The sequence below is a fragment of the Cebidichthys violaceus genome, unplaced genomic scaffold (assembly GCF_023349555.1).
Source record: "Cebidichthys violaceus isolate CVI_PGR_0920_01 unplaced genomic scaffold, fCebVio1.0.p SCAF_14, whole genome shotgun sequence".
NCBI lineage: Eukaryota > Metazoa > Chordata > Actinopteri > Perciformes > Stichaeidae > Cebidichthys > Cebidichthys violaceus.
Window position 1 is genome coordinate 14,958,418 of NW_027176307.1, and position 19,113 is coordinate 14,977,530.

The 19,113-nt window shown below is 39.0% G+C and overlaps 3 protein-coding genes and 1 long non-coding RNA gene across 7 annotated transcripts in view; 2 read left to right on the forward strand and 2 right to left on the reverse strand.

Moving 5' to 3' along the window:
* Nucleotides 1–14: 14 nt before the first annotated feature.
* Nucleotides 15–1,417, forward strand: LOC137871424 (homeobox protein Nkx-2.2a-like). Its single transcript, XM_068709236.1, has 2 exons — nucleotides 15–258; nucleotides 870–1,417. Exons 1-2 carry the CDS (start codon nucleotides 15–17, stop codon nucleotides 1,415–1,417), a joined length of 792 nt encoding a protein of 263 aa, XP_068565337.1.
* A 5,284-nt stretch (nucleotides 1,418–6,701) lies between these two features.
* Nucleotides 6,702–8,935, reverse strand: LOC137870866 (uncharacterized). Its single transcript, XR_011102758.1, has 3 exons — nucleotides 8,853–8,935; nucleotides 7,993–8,134; nucleotides 6,702–7,908 (listed from the first exon to the last, which is right to left on the reverse strand). It is a non-coding gene; the product is annotated as an uncharacterized lncRNA (long non-coding RNA).
* Nucleotides 8,936–13,941: 5,006 nt separating this feature from the next.
* On the forward strand, nucleotides 13,942–16,614 carry nkx2.4b (NK2 homeobox 4b). Of its 3 annotated transcripts, none has more exons than XM_068709094.1 (3): nucleotides 13,942–14,253; nucleotides 14,392–14,616; nucleotides 15,198–16,614. In XM_068709094.1, the coding sequence occupies exons 1-3, from the start codon at nucleotides 14,112–14,114 to the stop codon at nucleotides 15,902–15,904; spliced, it is 1,074 nt and encodes a 357-aa protein (XP_068565195.1). In that variant the 5' UTR covers nucleotides 13,942–14,111; the 3' UTR covers nucleotides 15,905–16,614. The 3 variants fall into 3 exon arrangements, with proteins under 3 accessions (XP_068565195.1, XP_068565196.1, XP_068565194.1); XM_068709095.1 differs by having other exon boundaries at nucleotides 14,395–14,616; XM_068709093.1 differs by having other exon boundaries at nucleotides 13,942–14,616.
* A 113-nt stretch (nucleotides 16,615–16,727) lies between these two features.
* Nucleotides 16,728–19,113, reverse strand: part of xrn2 (5'-3' exoribonuclease 2) — a 29,037-nt gene continuing 26,651 nt past the window's right edge. For both annotated transcript variants that reach the window (XM_068709092.1, XM_068709091.1), the window contains one exon: nucleotides 16,728–17,117. In XM_068709092.1, the coding sequence (XP_068565193.1) occupies nucleotides 17,055–17,117 (63 nt within the window). In that variant the 3' untranslated portion in view covers nucleotides 16,728–17,054. The remainder of the gene's footprint in view (nucleotides 17,118–19,113) is intronic.

Below are 19,113 nucleotides of genomic sequence, written 5' to 3' on the forward strand. Positions count from 1 at the left end.
TCCACGCGCGCGTCATGTCGTTTGGCACCAACACAAAAACGGGCTTCTCCGTGCGCGACATCCTGGATCTCCCGGACCCGAACGGGAGGTGCGGCTCCGGGACCGAGGAGACCGAGGAGGACGACGCCGAGGAGGCCTCCTCCTCCTCCGCGGCGGAGGCGGCATCCGGGGCGGGAAGCGCGCAGAAGTTGGGATTTAGCGGCCGGAGTTTGTGCGGGAGAGGCGGTGGAAGCTACGGCCGGTGGAGCCGCGGATCCGGTAACCTGACCTTCTCACGTGAGGACTATTTAAACAGAAATATGAATATTTATCATATTCATATTGTATGATTTATATAGTTTACAGCCCTATTTATGTCTAATGTATGACTCCAAACTCTTGACGCTGACGCTCGTGCGTAATTACCAAATCAATTGGCTAATTAATTGTATTTATCTGATTATAAATTGATTCCTTTCTACTTCAAACATATCATTTAGTAAATGTAACTTCAGATTTACTATTAAAATGATACAAAATACATTAGATCATCGTTTAATCCTCTCTTCTGTGACTGTCTACAGCATCGAGGTTTGATATTTTATCACCAATGAACTGCCTCGTTATTAATATTAACTGTTAAACTTTATACATATATATATATGTATATAAATATACATATATATATATTTATATGTGTGTATAACAAGGACAGCTGATGAGAGCCATGTTGAACTTTATGAAGTATTTTTGTGAAGGAATGATTTCAGTATTTCTGTTGTTTAATGAAATAGTGAAAGTTAGTGAAAGTTCTTTCTGTGTTCCCGTCTGTTTCAGAGTACTTAGAGTACTGAGAGTAATCAGATTACTTGTCCTCTCTCCCTCCGCAGTACACGGTATTTCCTTAGAGTCCCGTACCGGAAGCAAATCCCCGGAGCTCTCCACGGACGAGTCCCCGGACGCGGAGCGGGACGCGGCGGGCGGCGCGGCGCAGAAGAGCCGCGGCAGAAAGCGGCGCGTGCTCTTCTCCAAGGCGCAGACCTTCGAACTGGAGCGCCGCTTCCGGCAGCAGCGTTACCTGTCCGCGCCGGAGCGGGAGCACCTGGCCGGGCTGATCCGCCTCACCCCGAACCAGGTGAAGATCTGGTTCCAGAACCACCGCTACAAGATGAAGCGGGCCGAGCACAGCGGCTTCGAGACGCTGCAGCTGCTGCCGGCGGCGCGCAGGGTCGCCATCCCGCTCCTGGTGCGGGACGGGAAGCCCTGCGACCGGATCACAGCGCAGGACCTGGAGGTGACGCTCAGGTCCGGCCTGAGCCTGCCTCTGTGCGCCTACTCCCCGCTGCTGCACCCCGCATACGGCGCGGAGCACCCCGGGCTGCCGCAGCAGCATCCAGCGGTGCGGCAGCTGGCGCACATGTACCACTGGAGCTGGTGAAGCAGAGACTTTGACCGAGGGACACAACGCGTAAAACCCCGAAGAAGGTCCACTTCATAAGCTCCTGTTTCAAATGTAAAAGCACCACTTTAGTTGTTTGGGTTTCAAACAATGCAGAATGAAACGTCAGAATAATTGAATTTTAAAGTGAAGAAACATATTTTTTTTTTAAGTTAAGAGTCACTTTTTAATTCAGTTTTCAATCTTTTCTTAAATTCTTTTATGGTATTTATTCGTGTAACAGCGAGTTCTCTTTCAAATCGACCTTTTTGTTGCTTATAAATTGGAAAATGTGTTGATTTCCATTCTTATCCTCACAGGTAACAAACTGATCCTTAAACGTCCAACCGGGTCATAAAACAGGTCAAAACGTGTTTATTTGGGACTTTGTGAGTTCTGGTGTGTGTGTGTGTGTGTGTGTGTGTGTGTGTGTGTGTGTGTGTGTGTGTGTGTGTGTGTGTGTGTGTGTGTGTGTGTGTGTGTGTGTGTTTGTTTTCTGCAAACGTGTCACTTTTATCGCGAGGAACTGTTTCCGCGTGTTTTATAAATCTATTTATAATGTTGACTTGATGAGGTGAGTTGTTTTGTAATAAACTGGATATTTATGATGGTGAATAAAAGTTGGAGCAGCTGTGAGTGTTTTTCATATTTCAGTGTTGAATAAATATATATATATATATATATATATATATATATATATATATATATATAATTTAAATCAAGCACATGCCAAAACACAATACAAAGTTTAATTATTCAACATTTTAAAAGACTTCATTATGATGAGTCATGATGTTCCTATATTATATATATATTATATATATATATATATAAATGTTTCTATATTGAGTGCTTACAGTATGTCACATTATAATGAATTACATTGAGAATAAGATAAATGACAAAGAGAAATTACATTTTATGAATACATTTAGTATTTCAGCTATAATGATAAAGTGGAGTTTGGTTCGTGTGCAGATTACTTTTTACAAGTGATTAAACTAATAAAAAAGAAACATCTGTCCTTTAATTTGTAGCATTATTACAATAAAATATTTGATGTTTTCTCCTCTAATAACCTTTAGAGACGTCGATCCCGTCGTCTCACGTCTTCCGTTTGTTGTTGTTGTCCAGGCTGGACAACAGAAGCATGAAGGTTTTATTCATCATAACTTTGTTTTGAGATAATGAGAATTAAACACCAAAGCCCCAAAACCAGAGAGCAGCTCTGTGCTGAAGGTCTTCACAGGCCCGGCTTCATCAACGTACCTCAGGCAGGTATTCACTGTTTCAGCTGCTGAGTATATCATGTACTCCTGAATTCATTTGTGTTTAGTTGAAATACCTCACAGCGTAGACGTTGACACTTTGTGTTTCCTGTCGCCTCATTCTGCAGTTTGACTCCTGAATGAAGAAACGCAGAAGAGGAGAGTGAAACCTTCAGAGCGTCTGTCTCCACAGCGGAGATCTGCCGAATGTTTGATGGTTATTTAATTCTTCTTTTACGTAACAGTCATGGGTCCTGGTTCCTCCAGTTAAAATGCAGGTTTAGTTCCTGGTTCTTCTGGTTGGAATCCAGGCTTAGTTCCTGGTTCTTCTGGTTGGAATCCAGGCTTAGTTCCTGGTTCTTCTGGTTGGAATCCAGGATTATTTCCTGGTTCTTCTGGTTGGAATCCAGGATTAGTTCCTGGTTCTTCTGGTTGGAATCCAGGTTTAGTTCCTGGTTCTTCTGGTTGGAATCTAGGTTTAGTTCCTGGTTCTTGGTTAAAATCCAGGCTTAGTTTGTGGTTCCTCCAGCTAAAAAGCCGGTTGAGGTTCTGGTGTGTCCCTGTGATACAAACACTTGAGTTTTCCAGGTTCTAGTTGGTGGACTTCCTCACCTTTGGCAGAACCAGGTTGTTTCCTGCTGTTTACAATGCTGGTTTGAATTTGAACAAACTGAATTCACATGTATTGTCTAAACATATCTCTAACCATCCCTTTAAAGCTGCTCATTACCTCATTACTTCACCTTAATCTTCACAAAGTTATGAAAAGTTTACAAGAGTTTTAACTGATTTGCTGAGCTTCAGAGATCTGTTGATGCTTCAGTCTTCAGATATTTGTGCTCAGACTTCCAGAAGGTTTGACATCAATACTGAGACTTTGTTTTATTTTAATTTGAAGGGTTCATTTGCAAAAACACACGTCTGTATTTTGCTTCTTTCCCTAAATTAGCGTTTATTAACTCTTCATTTTAATATTAGTTTTTGATTCGTTGTTTGTGTTTTTTAAACAAAATGAACATTAAAACAATAAAATGTCACTGAAAACTCACTTCTGAAAAGTGGTATTTCACAATAAGAGCATCAGATGTGTTGCAGGTACAAAGATCATTTTATGAAGTTGGTGGTTTTTGTTTTTCTATTTCAAACATGTGACCGGATTAAAACATCTTCACCGCAGCAGACGACTTCATTCACCGGAAGAAAAGCAGAGATTTACTGTGTTGTGACAAAGGGAAGAAAGACCCCCCTGTGTGTGTGTGTGTGTGTGTGTGTGTGTGTGTGTGTGTGTGTGTGTGTGTGTGTGTGTGTGTGTGTGTGTGTGTTGGGGGGGTCAAAGGTTGGCTCATCTCAGAGGGATGATGTCACAAGAGAGAGAGGGGGGAGGGTGTCAAAGCTTTGAGACAGTTATAATGTGTCACCTGCTGCAATAAAAGAGGAGAAGAAGAAGAGAAGCAGGAAGATGAAGACACCAGGAGGAAGACGAGAGGAAACACGTTCATGAACCTGGTGTTCAGATCCAAACCAGAGAACGAGATGATTAAAGGATCCTGAACCTCTGGTGGTTCCACTGAAACACCCCAATGAGTCTCACTGTTCCTTCATCTTCATCATCATCATCATCATCATCATCATCACACTGTAGTTCATTCTGACTCAATCACACGTACCAATACTCTCTAGAGCACCAAACGTGGATTCATCCGCCGCTGAAAATAGTCCCAAAACTAAATTAAATCAAATATGTTTGATTAAAAACTACAGTTTTACAACAAGAAGTTATTCTTCAGTTACAATAATGAATCATTTAATCAGCAGTGATGTTACATCAGGTGTGATTTGCAGTAAGTTGGTTTTTAATAATAAACAACATTTGATTCTTTAATAAAACATTTTCTTTGTGATTTTCTCTCTCTTATTTATTTACATAGTGTTCCTCTAGAATCCGTTTGATTCCATGTTATATAAAGTATTAGTGTATTGTATAGTTATATACTTCATTAAGCTCATTTCTAGTCTCATTTTATGTATTTGTACTCAAGTAAACAAACGTTGTTTTAATGATTATCAGTTACATGTTGTTGTGTGTCTTAATCTTTTATTATTTCAGAATGTGTATCTGTTGGGCTTTGGTGCAATATTTTTTATATTCTATTGATATATTGATTGATGTATTTATTGGTGTAGTTTATATATATATATATATATATATATATATATATATATATATATATATATATATAAACTACACCAATGTACCATGTACTTTTTATTTTGAACTCATATAATTCATTTTTGGACGCAGCAAACATCATTTGTGAAGTTCATCCCGCCGTCAGCAGGTGGCAGCAAAAGCTTGATCAAAACAGGCTTTTGCCATCACACACACACACACACACACACACACACACACACACACACACACACACACACACACACACACACACACACACACACACACACACACACACACACACACACTACAGTCTAAATACAGAAGCTTTTACTAGAACTGAACTTTATTCTGATTTTAAGCAAAATGTCCTCACAAAGATAGACATGTACTCTGGCTCATGTGTCAATAATAATCAGCTGTTTTTAAATGTCTGGATGGACGTAAACTGAAGCTTTTTTATATAGAATGTATTCATAAAATATGACCAAATGTGTAGTTTCATGTTTAAAACACGAAACAGCTGGTTGTAGTTTATTATCAAACAAACAGGAGGAAATAGTGCATTTATTTTGGGACTATTTTCAGCAGCGGATGAATCCACGTTTGGTGCTCTAGTGTGTATTAGTACGTGTGTGTGTGTGTGTGTGTGTGTGTGTGTGTGAGAGTGTGTGTGTGTGTGTGTTCACTAACCTGAAGAAGATGATTCCCCGCCATGCGGTGAAGAAGACTCACAGGAAGTTTGACTCTTCATCATCGACGCAGAGAGAGTCAGATGGAAGACTTGTTAATGTATAAAGACACTGAAGGAGAGCAGAACAATATCACAGTGAATCAGCACTAATACAAAGTATATATACATATATACATATATATATATATATGTGTATATATACATATATATACATATATATGTATATATATATATACATATATATATGTATATATATATATATATACATATATATATGTATATATATGTATGTATGTATGTATATATATATATATGTATATATACATATATATATATATATGTATATATACAAATATGCATCATATTCAACAAATTAAAATATTATATCACAACAATTAGTTTCAAAACAGAGAAGAAAAAATGAAATTTAAAAGAAAAAAGAAGCACAGACTGACCTCATGATGGCGCTCTGGAGAGACACACACACACACACACACACAGACTCACAGACTCACAGATTCACACACACACACACACACACACACACACACACAGACACACACACACACACACACACACACACACACACACACACACACACACACACAGACACACAGACTCACAGATTCTCACACACACACACACACACACACACACACACACAGACACACAGACTCACAGACTCACAGATTCACACACACACACACACACACACACACAGACACACAGACTCACAGATTCACACACACACACACACACACACACACACACACACACACACACACAGACACACAGACTCACAGATTCACACACACACACACACACACACACACACACACACACACACACACACACACACACACACATACACTCACAGATTCACACACACACACACACACACAGACTCACACACACACACACACAGACAGACTTACAGACTCACAGATTCACACACACACACACACACACACACACACACACACACACACACACACACACACACACACACACACACACACACACACACACACACAGACAGACTCACAGATTCTCTCACTCTCTCTCACACACACACACACACACACACACACACACACACACACACACACACACACAATTATTTTTCTTCTGAAACACTTAATTTGTAAGTAAGATTTATTGATAAAGTGCTTAACATGAGCAGGATTACAAACACATAAGGGCCAAAAGGTGGGTAAGAGTGAAGTAGGTCAGTCCTGTAGGAGTGTGACCGTGTGGTGCTCTGTAGGTGAGGGGGAGAATCTTAAAGTGGATCCTAAATGCTACAGGGAGCCAGTGGAGAGACCAGAGTATGGGGGTGATGTGAGACCGTCCATCTGTCCTGGTGAGTAATGTGGAGGCAGCATTCTGTTTTACCTGCAAACGGTTGAGTGCAATGACTAGAACCTCCATCCTGGTGCCTGTAATCAGTTTTCTGCCATCTAGTCTCCAATAGCATTTACAATCCAGGAGCCTAGTCACTGTGAAAGCCTTACTGGGTTTGAATGAAACATAGAGTTGAATATCATCTGCATATAAATGATAGGCAACATTATGACTTTATTGGTCCCAAAGGCAACAAATAAGGAAAATAACAGCGGCCCCAGAACCGAGCCCTGCGGTACACCACAGGACGGTGGAGAGCCGACAGACACAAGATCACCCACAGAGACATCAGAACTTCTGTCAGCGAGGTGAGACGTGAACCACTCTAACGCTATGCCAGATATGCCAACCAGCCTCTTAGTAGATAGAGTTGCACCACAACGATCTGCAGCTTTGACTTTGAAGCGTTTAATAAGAGGTAAGCACCTTCAAGTTGAATGCTGTGGTAGTCTGTTGGAAAACTTCACACTTCAGGTTTAAAGAGAGTCACTGTCCCAAAGGTCAGATATGTTGAGGTCTTGTTTGTTAAGTACATCAAAATGTTACATTTCTATTTTACATCTCGAGTTAATAAAAGACATTGTTGTAATAGTTTCAAGATGATTGTTCTCTGCAGGCGTACATAGTAAGTAGCTAAAGAAGAATTACGATTGCTGTGACATGAGTGAGCTATTGTAGAGCATTAATTCAGCATTCATTTTCTTCATTAAATTAGTGGTGTTCATTTTCTGTTAAACCACTTTTTATATTTGCAAGCTCTCCTAGTGCTCATGTTCGGGGGCAGCACACAGTTTATGAGGTGACGGGTGGAGACCGAGGCGTAACTGTGGAGTCAGATCCAGTTCATCCTCTGAAACTCCAGGTGGAGGAGTGAAACGAAAGTTCTGCAGGAGGCTGGTGAAGAAGATGAAGAGCTCCATCCTGGCCAAACTCTCTCCGGGACAAGCTCTGCTACCTGCAGGAGAGAACAAAGGAAAGGCTTCAGGTCATCTGCAAGTAAACTAACACTGAACAGAAAGGTTCCCCTCAGCTCACAAACCTGCAGAAAAAGGCATGAAGGCATCTCGCTTGATGAACTTTCCAGCTTTGTCCAGGAAGTGAGCAGGATGAAAGCTGTGTGGGTTCTCCCACTCACTCTCATCATGCAGGACAGATATCAAGAGAGGAATCACTGCGGTTCCCTGTAGACGACAGAAATATTGGAAATATGTTTACATGATAGGTAAAGTATTCTTTGAATCTCCTTAAACTCACACCCAGAAAATACTTGCTCGATGTAACAATTGTCACATTGTGTTTCAGAGCATGAAGAGGAGTATAAAGATGAATCAGCATTTATTCAAACAAATTTGCAGGACCAGCAGAGCCCCCAACAGGGAGGTAGAGCTGCAGGACTGAAGAAGCAGATCTAACGCCCCCATGGACTCTTCACAACGTTTCCTGAAGAGCTTCATTATTTAAAAACCTCCAACCAACAAGAGCCCAACGAGTTTCACTGATGCTTTGAAAGACAATGGGACGGTCCTGGCCAGAATCTAGACTAGAATCTGCAACGCCTGCGGTGAAGACTGTGAGGAGATGGACCAAAGATGGCAGAGCCGGAGCTCCAGTCCTGCTTTGAGTGTTCTTGAGGCTGCTGCTGCTGCAGAACCGGATGAGCTCACCGACACTGTGACGTCCTACATCAGTTTTTGTGAGGACGTGTGTGTGTGTGTGTGTGTGTGTGTGTGTGTGTGTGTGTGTGTGTGTCGACTAAAACCTTCTGCACATACAACAACAATAAACCTGGTTCACTGCGAGACTCAGGCAGCTTCATCGGGCTAAGGAGAAGGTCTACAGAAACACGACAACGACCCCTCGTCACTGTGACCAACTACAAGAGACTAAATTAGGACATACTGTAGTTCATGAGACATTGTAGTTGTAGTCCTCTTCCCTCTCTTAGATGTTTCTAGCCAGGTGGTCTGGTCTGGTCTGGTCTGGTCTGGTCTGGTCTGGTCTGCCCCCCCCCCCGGTTGGAGTGGGCTGCCTTCTGGAGAGGCGTTCAGGGACCCAGCTGCTTGGCCTAATACTCCTCCAGAGAGCCGAGGATTAAACTGAGGGGAGACACATTGTAGTCCCCCCCACCCCCCAGCCCCCCTCTGAGACATGAGTCCTCAGGTGGTTTCACCTGAAGACCAGAGAAAAAGAAACCACACAAGTCAGGAGGAAGAAGAAGTCCCATATTAAAATATTAAAGAAAAGTCTGAAAATACTTCATCAAAATGTGTATTCAAGTAAAAGTAAAGAAGTATTTACAGCAAAACTTTAAGTAGAAATACTCAGTATGCATCGTTATAGAACACTTTGTTCTGTTTAAGTAACTAGAAGTTTAACGTTGCTGGTTTAATCCACAATAATACATCATAATGTATGAGTTAACTTATATTTTGTGTTACATCATGAAAGAGTACCGACGGTCAGGAAGACTCTGTACGGAAGCCCTGAGGGGCCAGTGAGAAAATAAATGATCCATTTTATTTAAGTCTGAATTAAATAGTTGTTCTCTGCTGTGTTTAAAAAAGGTTTTGTCAAGATAATCTCTTATTTTTCCCATTTTATTTTATGTTTATACTTTTAAACAACAAAACAAAAACAAAAATCTGGAAATCAACAAAGACATATGGTCAAATTAAACAAAAAAGATTTTCTTGGAAGATTGTCCAGCATAAACACATTCATCCTTGACTATAATGAAATTAAAATACATTTAAAAAAAAATAAAAAATTTGTTTACATTTATTTTTTTTTTACAAATAATTAAAAACAACTTTTTTTAAAAACATGTATAAAAACATAAAATGTCATACCAAATGAAATACACTGGTGTGCAAATCAATCGCACAATACAAAATAAGCCCCCGGTGTGTAAAGTTCCTGATTTTTTCTTTCATCTGTGAAACAAACGTCGTCAGTGTGACGAGTTTGTTGTAATACTCGTTTTGGCCACAAGAGGCTGGAGTGTACCACTACCTCATGTTCTTAATAAAAGGACTAAATGTTTTAACTTATATAACTTTCTAACACACAGTTAAGAGGAAAACTTCCCTAAATCGTCTCTAAAGTTTGTACAAAGTTAGATTTAGTTAAAGGAGACTTTTAAACTTTTAAATCTCCTACTGATTTAAAATCAATATCTCACTTATTTACATATGTATTATAGTAATAGTTTAATGTCCCTTTTCTAAAGTTTACGAAAACAAAAGTAATTTTATTATATTAAATGAAAACATAAAAAGTATAACAGAGATCAAACACTTGAAATCCAGTTCCCAGATGTATTAATAGTGTTTTAAATGCAATTCAATTAGTTTGAAATTGTTTGTGTTGAAATATTTTAATAAAATCCGGCTCAGTGTTCACATGACTGTTAAAGTATTCTTCTTGCTGTTAATAAATGAACTTAAAGACGTATGAATAGATGAAGTCTTTATTTAAATGATCTTTATTAAAGCATCGTGTTCAGTCTCTCCTTCAGAGACGACGGTCACATTTAAACCAGAGACGCTCTGCTTCTTATTCATACACACATTTCATCTTTTACATGTTGAATAACTCCTTTAAAACAAGACTGCAGGAGGTACAAACGGGCTCCAGAGGAACACAAGGAGGTTCAGGTTCTTTAGACTTTAAATAAATTAAATGTAGACTTTAAAAGTCTAAAACACATCTAACTAACCGACAACCGACAAGACTAGTCAATCAAAACACAGATATTAAAGAGGATGCATAATAAAATGTACATTTTGAATTTAATATTTTTGTCATCCAGCTATTAAAGTTTCTATAAACTATATTTGTTCTGTCATGAAGACCTAAAACGTCTCCACATTGAAATGAACACAATCAATATATATATATATATATATGTATTTATTTATCTTAAAGTAAAGTCAATAATAAACATATTGTGTCAAAAACTGCTGGAATCAGATAAAAAAAAAAATTAAAAGAGTTTTAACTTAAACAATATAAAGTACGAGTTCAAATACTTTTAAGTCTCATTTAGTCTGACGTAAAGATGAACAAAAACAAACTTAGAATTTAAAAACTCACAATAAAGTACTAAACTCGTCCATCAGTGTTACGTTGATCAATACCTCTACATGAACATTAATATAATATCATATATGATGATATTTAAAGGTTGAAATACAAAATAAACAACGAAAACAGAACCACAAACATCCACATCTATACTAATAATGATACAATAACTCACTTTAAATCTAGACTTTGTTTGATTATTCATATATATGTAATAACGGTTTAAAAGTGTAATTTAACAGTAGCAGATGCATTATTAATATATTTAATATTGTATTGATCAAAGGCAACACATAGTCCATATAATATTATAATTAATTCATCTAAAACTGATAACGGATGCATTATACGTCCTTATAGAGCTTAATATTGTAGCATAATGTACATGGTCATTTAAGAGTATAACATTAAAGTCATTATTTATCATAAGAAGAATTAAAGTAATTCACCGTGAACTCAGACAAGATTCAAGAGACAAAAGATTTTATATATATATATATATATATATATATATATATATATATATATATATATATATATATACACACATACACACACACACACACACACACACACACACACACACACACACAAACTGTAAATATAATATTACAAAGAGCAGAACGTACCTTTAGAGGCACTAGTCGTTCAAATATTAGAGTTAAAAAGCCTTTCAGCTTCACCTCAGACATATTAATAATAATAATATTATAACACTTTAAGAAGTCAATAAGCAGCAGCAGAGATACTTATGAGTCTTTATACCACCAGAGACTTCAGGAGTGTTTCAGTGACGTCAAATATCTCTTAAAACATATAATTAAAACGTGATCTAAGAGAGATTATCATAAAGCATAAAGTAACTCTAGAGGCGGATATAATAAGAGATAGAGGCGACATGAAGTCCTTTATATCAGGACTATTAAAGAGATGTGATGAGAGTGAGACGGGTCTCAGTAGATCGTTCACTTTACAGTGATTGTAATCTACACGGATGTACTGTATATTCGGTTACAGCCTCCATGGTTCTGTTGTTGAGCTTCTTAAAGTTACATAAAGTCATTAAAGATGAGCAGATCTGTGTAATGACATCAGAGACATTACAGATATATAACACAAATTAATAATAATGAATTCACCTTGAACACACAAACAGCTGGAGCACTAAACATCTGTGCATCAGCTCCACGTTAAGTCCGTTAAGCTGAAGTTACTCCCCGGTGTGTCTCCGGTCCGTCCCGGCCGGTTCTCTCGCTCTCAAAACCCGCAGTAGCTCTGAGCCCCGGGGAGAAGCTCCGCAGAGGTCCCGGCCCCGGTTCCGGCCCCGGTCCCTCCTCCGGTTCACCGGAGAGACGAAACAAAAAAAAAAAAAAGTTTTTTTTTTATCCGCTGCAGGCAAAGAGACCAGAGAGAGCGCGTGAAGTGACGTGACGCAGCAGGTCAGCAGGTGATTGGCTGCTCGGACTGTTCACGCGGAACCGGAGCGGCACGTTTTAAAGGTGCATTATAGAGACAGAGACAGAGACACACAGAGACACACACACACACACACACACACACACACATATATATATATATATATATATACTTATATATGATTATTATTATTGGTTAAAGAGAAACCTGTAAACACACGAAGAGTGAAACGTTTTAAATCAAATTCAGAGGAATAATATTAAAATTAAAGTGATTAAATGAACAAAGTTCTGCAGAATTAAAACGTTGGAAATGAAAGAGGTCTTTTGTATATTTTTACTTTATGTAAAGGAGTTTTAAGAAGTCACTCATGTATTTTGAATGAACTTGTAGCTCCGTCCCAAAAATGATCTCTAAATAAATTAAAAAAAAAAAAAAACATGATTTGGAGGTTTAAATCTTTAAAAAAGTTATTTTAAATATAAATGTTGAGTTAATTTAAACCTTTGTTAGAAATAGACAGACGTGTTGAAAATTAATACATAAAACATTTCTAATAAATTATAATAGTTTAATAAAATAATGTACAGAAAACAAAAAAAAGATTATTAATAACACTGCCAACTTAAAAAAAGAAAGTGTTTTGTTTTTACTAGAGCAATAAATGATCCTACATGTGCTCAATAAATAGTCTTATACTTATATTTCGGTGAGTTAATTATAAAAACACTGATTTACGTGACAAAATAAAACAGGTATTCGCTGTAAAAACTGGAACTTGGGAGAAACAAACTGAACAATAACAAAGTTGAACTGAAAATGTTTTAAAACATTTATCTTCACAATTCCTTTAAGAGGAAATAAAGTGTCTATGTTCACCACAAAGAAATAGGGAGTTGATCGTTTACAGAAAACGACTGTTTTTTCAGGATCTACTTGTTGATGGAGAGTTAAAATAACTTCAATAAACTGCAACAAAAAAAGACAATTTTAACGTTTAACTTCGTGTCCGAGTTAGAAGATGAAACTCAAATGAAACTGAGACGACGGACCTGAACACACGCATGCGCACACACACAAAAAGAAAAGTGTTACAAGTTATGACAGAGGGTCAAAAATAACATGAAAAGTTCTGGGAAGTTTGAACAAAACGTTTTCCAACATAAAGTAAAACATGAATCTTTCAAAGCTTCTATATTAATCTAATAATAATAATAATAATAATAAAGTGCACATTTGAAGTTTATTATTAATATTATTCTGTGTTTTAAGAGAGTAAATTCAGCGCAACGTGAAGCTCGACTGAGACTTTAAAACCATTTGTGCCTCCGCGCTTCTCGTTCGGGTCAAACCTTCATGAGAAAGTAGGTCCAAACTGTTCTCTCCACTTACCTCCGTGATGTCAACTTGCCTTTTGTTGGCGTCGCTCCGCCCCTCCGCGTGCGTGCGTGCGCGTGTTGGGAGTCTCCGGTCCGGCGGGATAAGGACACAACCCGTCTCCTTTCCTTTGCAGCCGATCAGCTGGACTTGTTTCCTGCAGGGAGATCGGACGAGCGCACGCAGCCGGAGGGAGGGCGGGGGACGCAGGCAGAGAGCCGCCGGACAGACCCGGAGACCACGAGCCAGCCAGACGCGCAGCGGGGGGGCGTCCGCACCATGTCCTTCAGCCCAAAGCACTCCACCCCCTTCTCAGTCACCGACATTTTGAGCCCGATGGAGGACAGCTACCGGAGGTTCGGAGGCATGGATCCCGGGTCCCAGCTGGGCGCCTACCGGCAGCCGCAGGTCTCTCAGCCCGGTACGCAGCATCATCAGCACCAATCGGCGCAGCAGCAGCAGCAGCCGCCGCCGCCTCATCTCCATCACCATCACCACCACCATCACCATCACCACCTGTCCTCCGCCTCTTCATCCTCATCCTCCTCCTCTTCCTCAGCAGCAGCAGCAGCAGCCGCCGCGGCTCTGGGACCCGGAGGGCCCTACCAGCACCACCACCACCACCACGTGCCCCACGGGGTGCCGCAGTTCTCCGGGCCCGTCGGAGGGTTCTGCAACGGCGGCATCGGGAACGTGGGAGACCTGCCGTCCTACCAGGAGACGGTGAGGAGCGGAGGAGCGGCAGCGGCGTGGTACGGAAACCCGGAGCCCAGATACCCGACATGTAAGAGGAGCTTCAACTCAAAGTTTACATACGAGGAGTTGAAATGAGCCGGTGGACGGAGGATGATGTGAAATGTTCCTTAAACGAGATTAAAGTGACATTCCACCGTTTACTGTAAGGCACCTTAACTTCTACTATTACCTCCAGTTATTAAGACTTCAAACAGGCCTTCTCACCACCACGCGTAGTCACTTTACAGCGCTTTCATATCAGAGTTTAACAGTTAAAGTATCTGGAACAGCATTGTTAATATACATAAAGGGTTAATAGTCCTCAATAATTACTTTAAATGTTTGAACTCTTATAATATACATTCGGATTATAATAATTAGCTCTTATTTTTGCTTTGATAACTGATTATTAAAACTAAAATCAACGGTAAGCTTATAGAATGTTTCCACTCGTTTCATATTTTTTGTTTCTTATTATTTTAAGTGGGTTTTTTTAAGCAAAATAAATGCAGTAATGTTCGCTGAATTGAATCCATTACGTCTTTAATTACTTAACATCATTATAAATTAATCAGACTTGGTTTTATTCGTCTTGTTTTTTTATCCAAACGATGGTTTCTCCGCTATAAGTCTCCAGGTTCATGGGCCCGTCCTCCGGGATGAACGTGTCCGGGATGGTGGGCAGCTTGGCCGGGATGGACTCCGCCACCGCCAAGTCCATGGTGACGCTGCACGCGGCGCCGCGGAGGAAGCGGCGCGTGCTCTTCTCGCAGGCGCAGGTGTACGAGCTGGAGCGGCGCTTCAAGCAGCAGAAGTACCTGTCGGCCCCGGAGCGGGAGCACCTGGCCGGGCTGATCCACCTCAGCCCGAACCAGGTCAAGATCTGGTTCCAGAACCACCGCTACAAGCTGAAGCGGCAGTCCAAGGACAAGCAGCCGCTGCAGCAAGAGGGAGGAAGCGGCGGAGGAGGAAGTCTGTGCGCGACGACGACCCACCACCGCGCCTCCTCCGTGTCCCCGGTGCTCGCCAAGAACGGCAAGGGCTGCCGGAACGACTCCAGCGGCTCCAACCAGACCGGGAACCGACAGAGCAGCTCGGAGGACGTCATGGCGGTGACCCCGCAGCAGCAGCAGCAGCAGCAGCAGCAGCAGCAGCAGCAGCAGGTGAACCAGCAGCAGGTGAACCAGCTGTCCTCCACCGAGGAGCTGGACGATTTGTCCCCGAGTCCGCCGCTGGGACTGCACGCTCAGATCAACATGACGCAGACGGACGCGGCGCTAATCGAGTACACAAACAGCATGATCGGCTCCAATTTACTGTACGGGAGGACTTGGTAGGGGGACGGTACGGGAGCGGGCCTGTGAGGACCTCATTCCGGGGCTGGATTCTTTTACTTTGTATTTTTTTTAGGAGAACCGGCTGGAGGACAAAAACAAAGCGCCACTATTTTGTATTTTCGTTTCCGTGCGTAAAGTTCTGGTTCCTTTACGCACACGGGCACTCAAGAGACACTCGGTGGTTTTGAGCAACACGGTGCAAACATAAAGCTGTACATTAGATCCTGCTCGGAGTGTTAATAATGTATTTTCTTCTTCTTCAAAAACGAAATATTTGTCCTTTTTTTTGTAAGCTGCTGCTGTTTAAACCATGAAATCTGACTCGAGGGTCTTCAGGATGAGGCGCGCGCACTGTGCTTCCCGTTCAGCTACACCACTAATTAAATTATTTACAGGTTTTATATATGAAGTCAACACAAAGTGAAGCAATAGAGGGACGGCTAATCTACAGTTTCTCTGTTTGGATCAGTAAATATTCTTTTTGTCACAACTTCTTTCCAGTATTGAATAAATGATATTTTCATTTTGGACATTTCGATTCTTTTTTTTTTTTTTTTTTTTTTGGACTTTTGTGGCATTTTTACAGTGTTTTTAAATAATAACAAAAAATATTATTTAAATGTTAGAGACGGAATATAAACTGGAAATACTTCAGATTATATCAAATATCATTTTGTGAGGAAATCTTTATTCTATCGGGAGTTTTAATAAAAAATAAGTGACTTTTAAAAGTGTTTTTTGTTTAATTTAAATACAATCAATTAATTTAAAAAAAAATCCTTTATAGATGGGATCGTTTCTGTACACAAATATAATCCCAGCATCACTATTATTCTTTTATTTCACATGTTTCTGAACACGCTGGAGAGATTTGTCTCAAAAATAAACACATTGGGACACATTGAGACACGTTGTCCACGTTGTCCACGTTGTCCACGACACACTTGTGTTTTACAAGTTTTACAGGTTCTTTGTCTTAAAAATCACAAGTTACACAATACATCGGTTTCTGTAGGTTCATTAAAAAGAAAAAACACAAATTCAATTTGTAAAAGAAGACAATCAAATAAAAAAAAAAGAAAAGAAAAAAAGACACGTCTCCCCTAAAAATCCCCCCCCCCCACCCCGAAAGTCCAACATTACTTTGAGTTTAATTCCAGTTGTATCTTCTGGATGGAGGAGGAGCAGGGTAACCTCGGCCAGAGCTGTAGCCCTGAAACACACACACACACACACACACACACACACACACACACACACACACACACACACACACACACACACACACACACACACACACACACACACACACACACACACACACACACACACACACACACATTATGAAGTTAGAACATTTTAAATAGACGTCTCACACAAATACATTATTATATTACAAATGTATAAATGTGATTCAGTTCATTTATACATTTGACGGTTTTTAAATACTAGTTTATTTCTGGAATCGACACATTTTCTTCACACAGATCAACGATGTATTAATTAATAAATGTATCTTTTATGGTTCCATTGAGATACATCTCTCTGAGGGCAGCTACAAATAATTTAAATGAGACCCACCAATCAAATCTAAATACAATAAAACTAATATTAAAACAGAAAAGAGAAAACATTTAGAGTTTCATTTGTATTTTAATTAAAAACATTTCATGTAAATTGTCAGGCGAGTTATTTTTTTTCAACAATTCCCTTCAGGATTTAACCCTTTAGTCAAATTTAACTACATATTTTAAAATGTTTAATTTTGTCAATCGGAGCCACTTTTTAATTAAAAAGGTGAGTTTTCTGATGAAGAAATAAGCTGAGTTATGTTTTCTGTTAGTGCCCAAAGATTGTATTTAGTGTGACGAGAAGAAAGAAACGTAACAACAAATGTTCTGATTGGTCTAAAGTCTTGAAATCTGCTTTAGGACAAAATAACAAATTAAGAAAAACACTTAAATTGTGTTTATTAAATGTCTTTTATACGTTATTCTTTATACACTGCATACATCTTTAACAATCAACTTATTAGTTCATAGATGGTAAGGTTTTTGGGCACAAATCTTTTCTAAAATATAATTATAATTATATACATACATTAGTCCTGTCATGTGCCCAAACTCTAAATATAGTATGAAAAGATTTCTGCCAAACGGTTTGAATATTTATTTAGAAACATTAATTAAAGAAAACGTCCAAAACAAAATTTAAATTTTCAGTCGTGGGCAAAACGAAGTTAAAACCACCGACAGTGAATTCCATTTACCTCCATTGATTTTGGGAAGAAATTTCAGAAATTAAAAAAATAAATAAACGGTCAGCATGGACAGAAAATCAGCGGTAAGTAAAATAAGTTATTGTTTGTTTATCTAATGCGACGGATTCAAATCACTGATGGCTGTTTATATTTCATATTTTAAACACTGAACTTTCTCTCCGTCACTTTTTAAAAAAGTTTAAAGTTCGTCTTTCTCTCATTTCATTTCATTTGAGAAACTACCAACACGACGTCCACCAACATCCACCAACATTTGTTTTAAGAAGCTTTGTTTTAATGTTAAAACTGTTTCTTTAAAATAAACTAGCTGTCGACCAATCAGAAGACAGTGTTGATTCAAAATGTTCAGTTTAAGGAGTTTCAGTGAATTTTAGCGAAATTTAAAAAAGAAAACACACATTTATAATTAATAATAACAATAAAAACAGTTAATCGTCAAGAATTTTTAGTATTTGGATTTGATGCTTTAAACTGAGTAGATTTTGGGTTAATTAACAATTAACTGATTAAACTAAAATAATAACGGATAAAACTTCTGTAGACAAAAATATGAATCGTAAATTTCGCTGAATATTATTAAAATAACTATTATATATATATATATATATATATATATATATATACACACACACACACACTATTATATGTATAAATAAGTATTAAAATAATGACGGATAAAACTTTGGTATAGACAAAAATATTATTCAGCGTAAATTTCGCAAAAAAAGAAAGAAAGACTTCTAAAACAAAGTTTCAAAATAACTTTACATCAACATCTTAATCCATTGATGAAGAATCCAAAAATGTAAAATTGCGAACAAAATTCACGCCAAAGAGTGACACGATCTCAAAAAGAGTTTCATTGGTTGATTGAATAACATTGACTCGTCATCAGCCAATCAGATGGTTGGGCTTACCATCGGCAACC

Bases quoted from the DNA above. Each gene is read 5' to 3' on its own strand.
- LOC137871424 (XM_068709236.1), top strand. From the start codon at position 15: ATGTCGTTTGGCACCAACACAAAAACGGGCTTCTCCGTGCGCGACATC. The intron at 259-869 runs GTAACCTGACCT...CTCCCTCCGCAG, and splicing joins CCGGTGGAGCCGCGGATCCG to TACACGGTATTTCCTTAGAG.
- nkx2.4b (XM_068709093.1), top strand. From the start codon at position 14,112: ATGTCCTTCAGCCCAAAGCACTCCACCCCCTTCTCAGTCACCGACATT. The intron at 14,617-15,197 runs GTAAGAGGAGCT...CTCCGCTATAAG, and splicing joins GGAGCCCAGATACCCGACAT to TCTCCAGGTTCATGGGCCCG.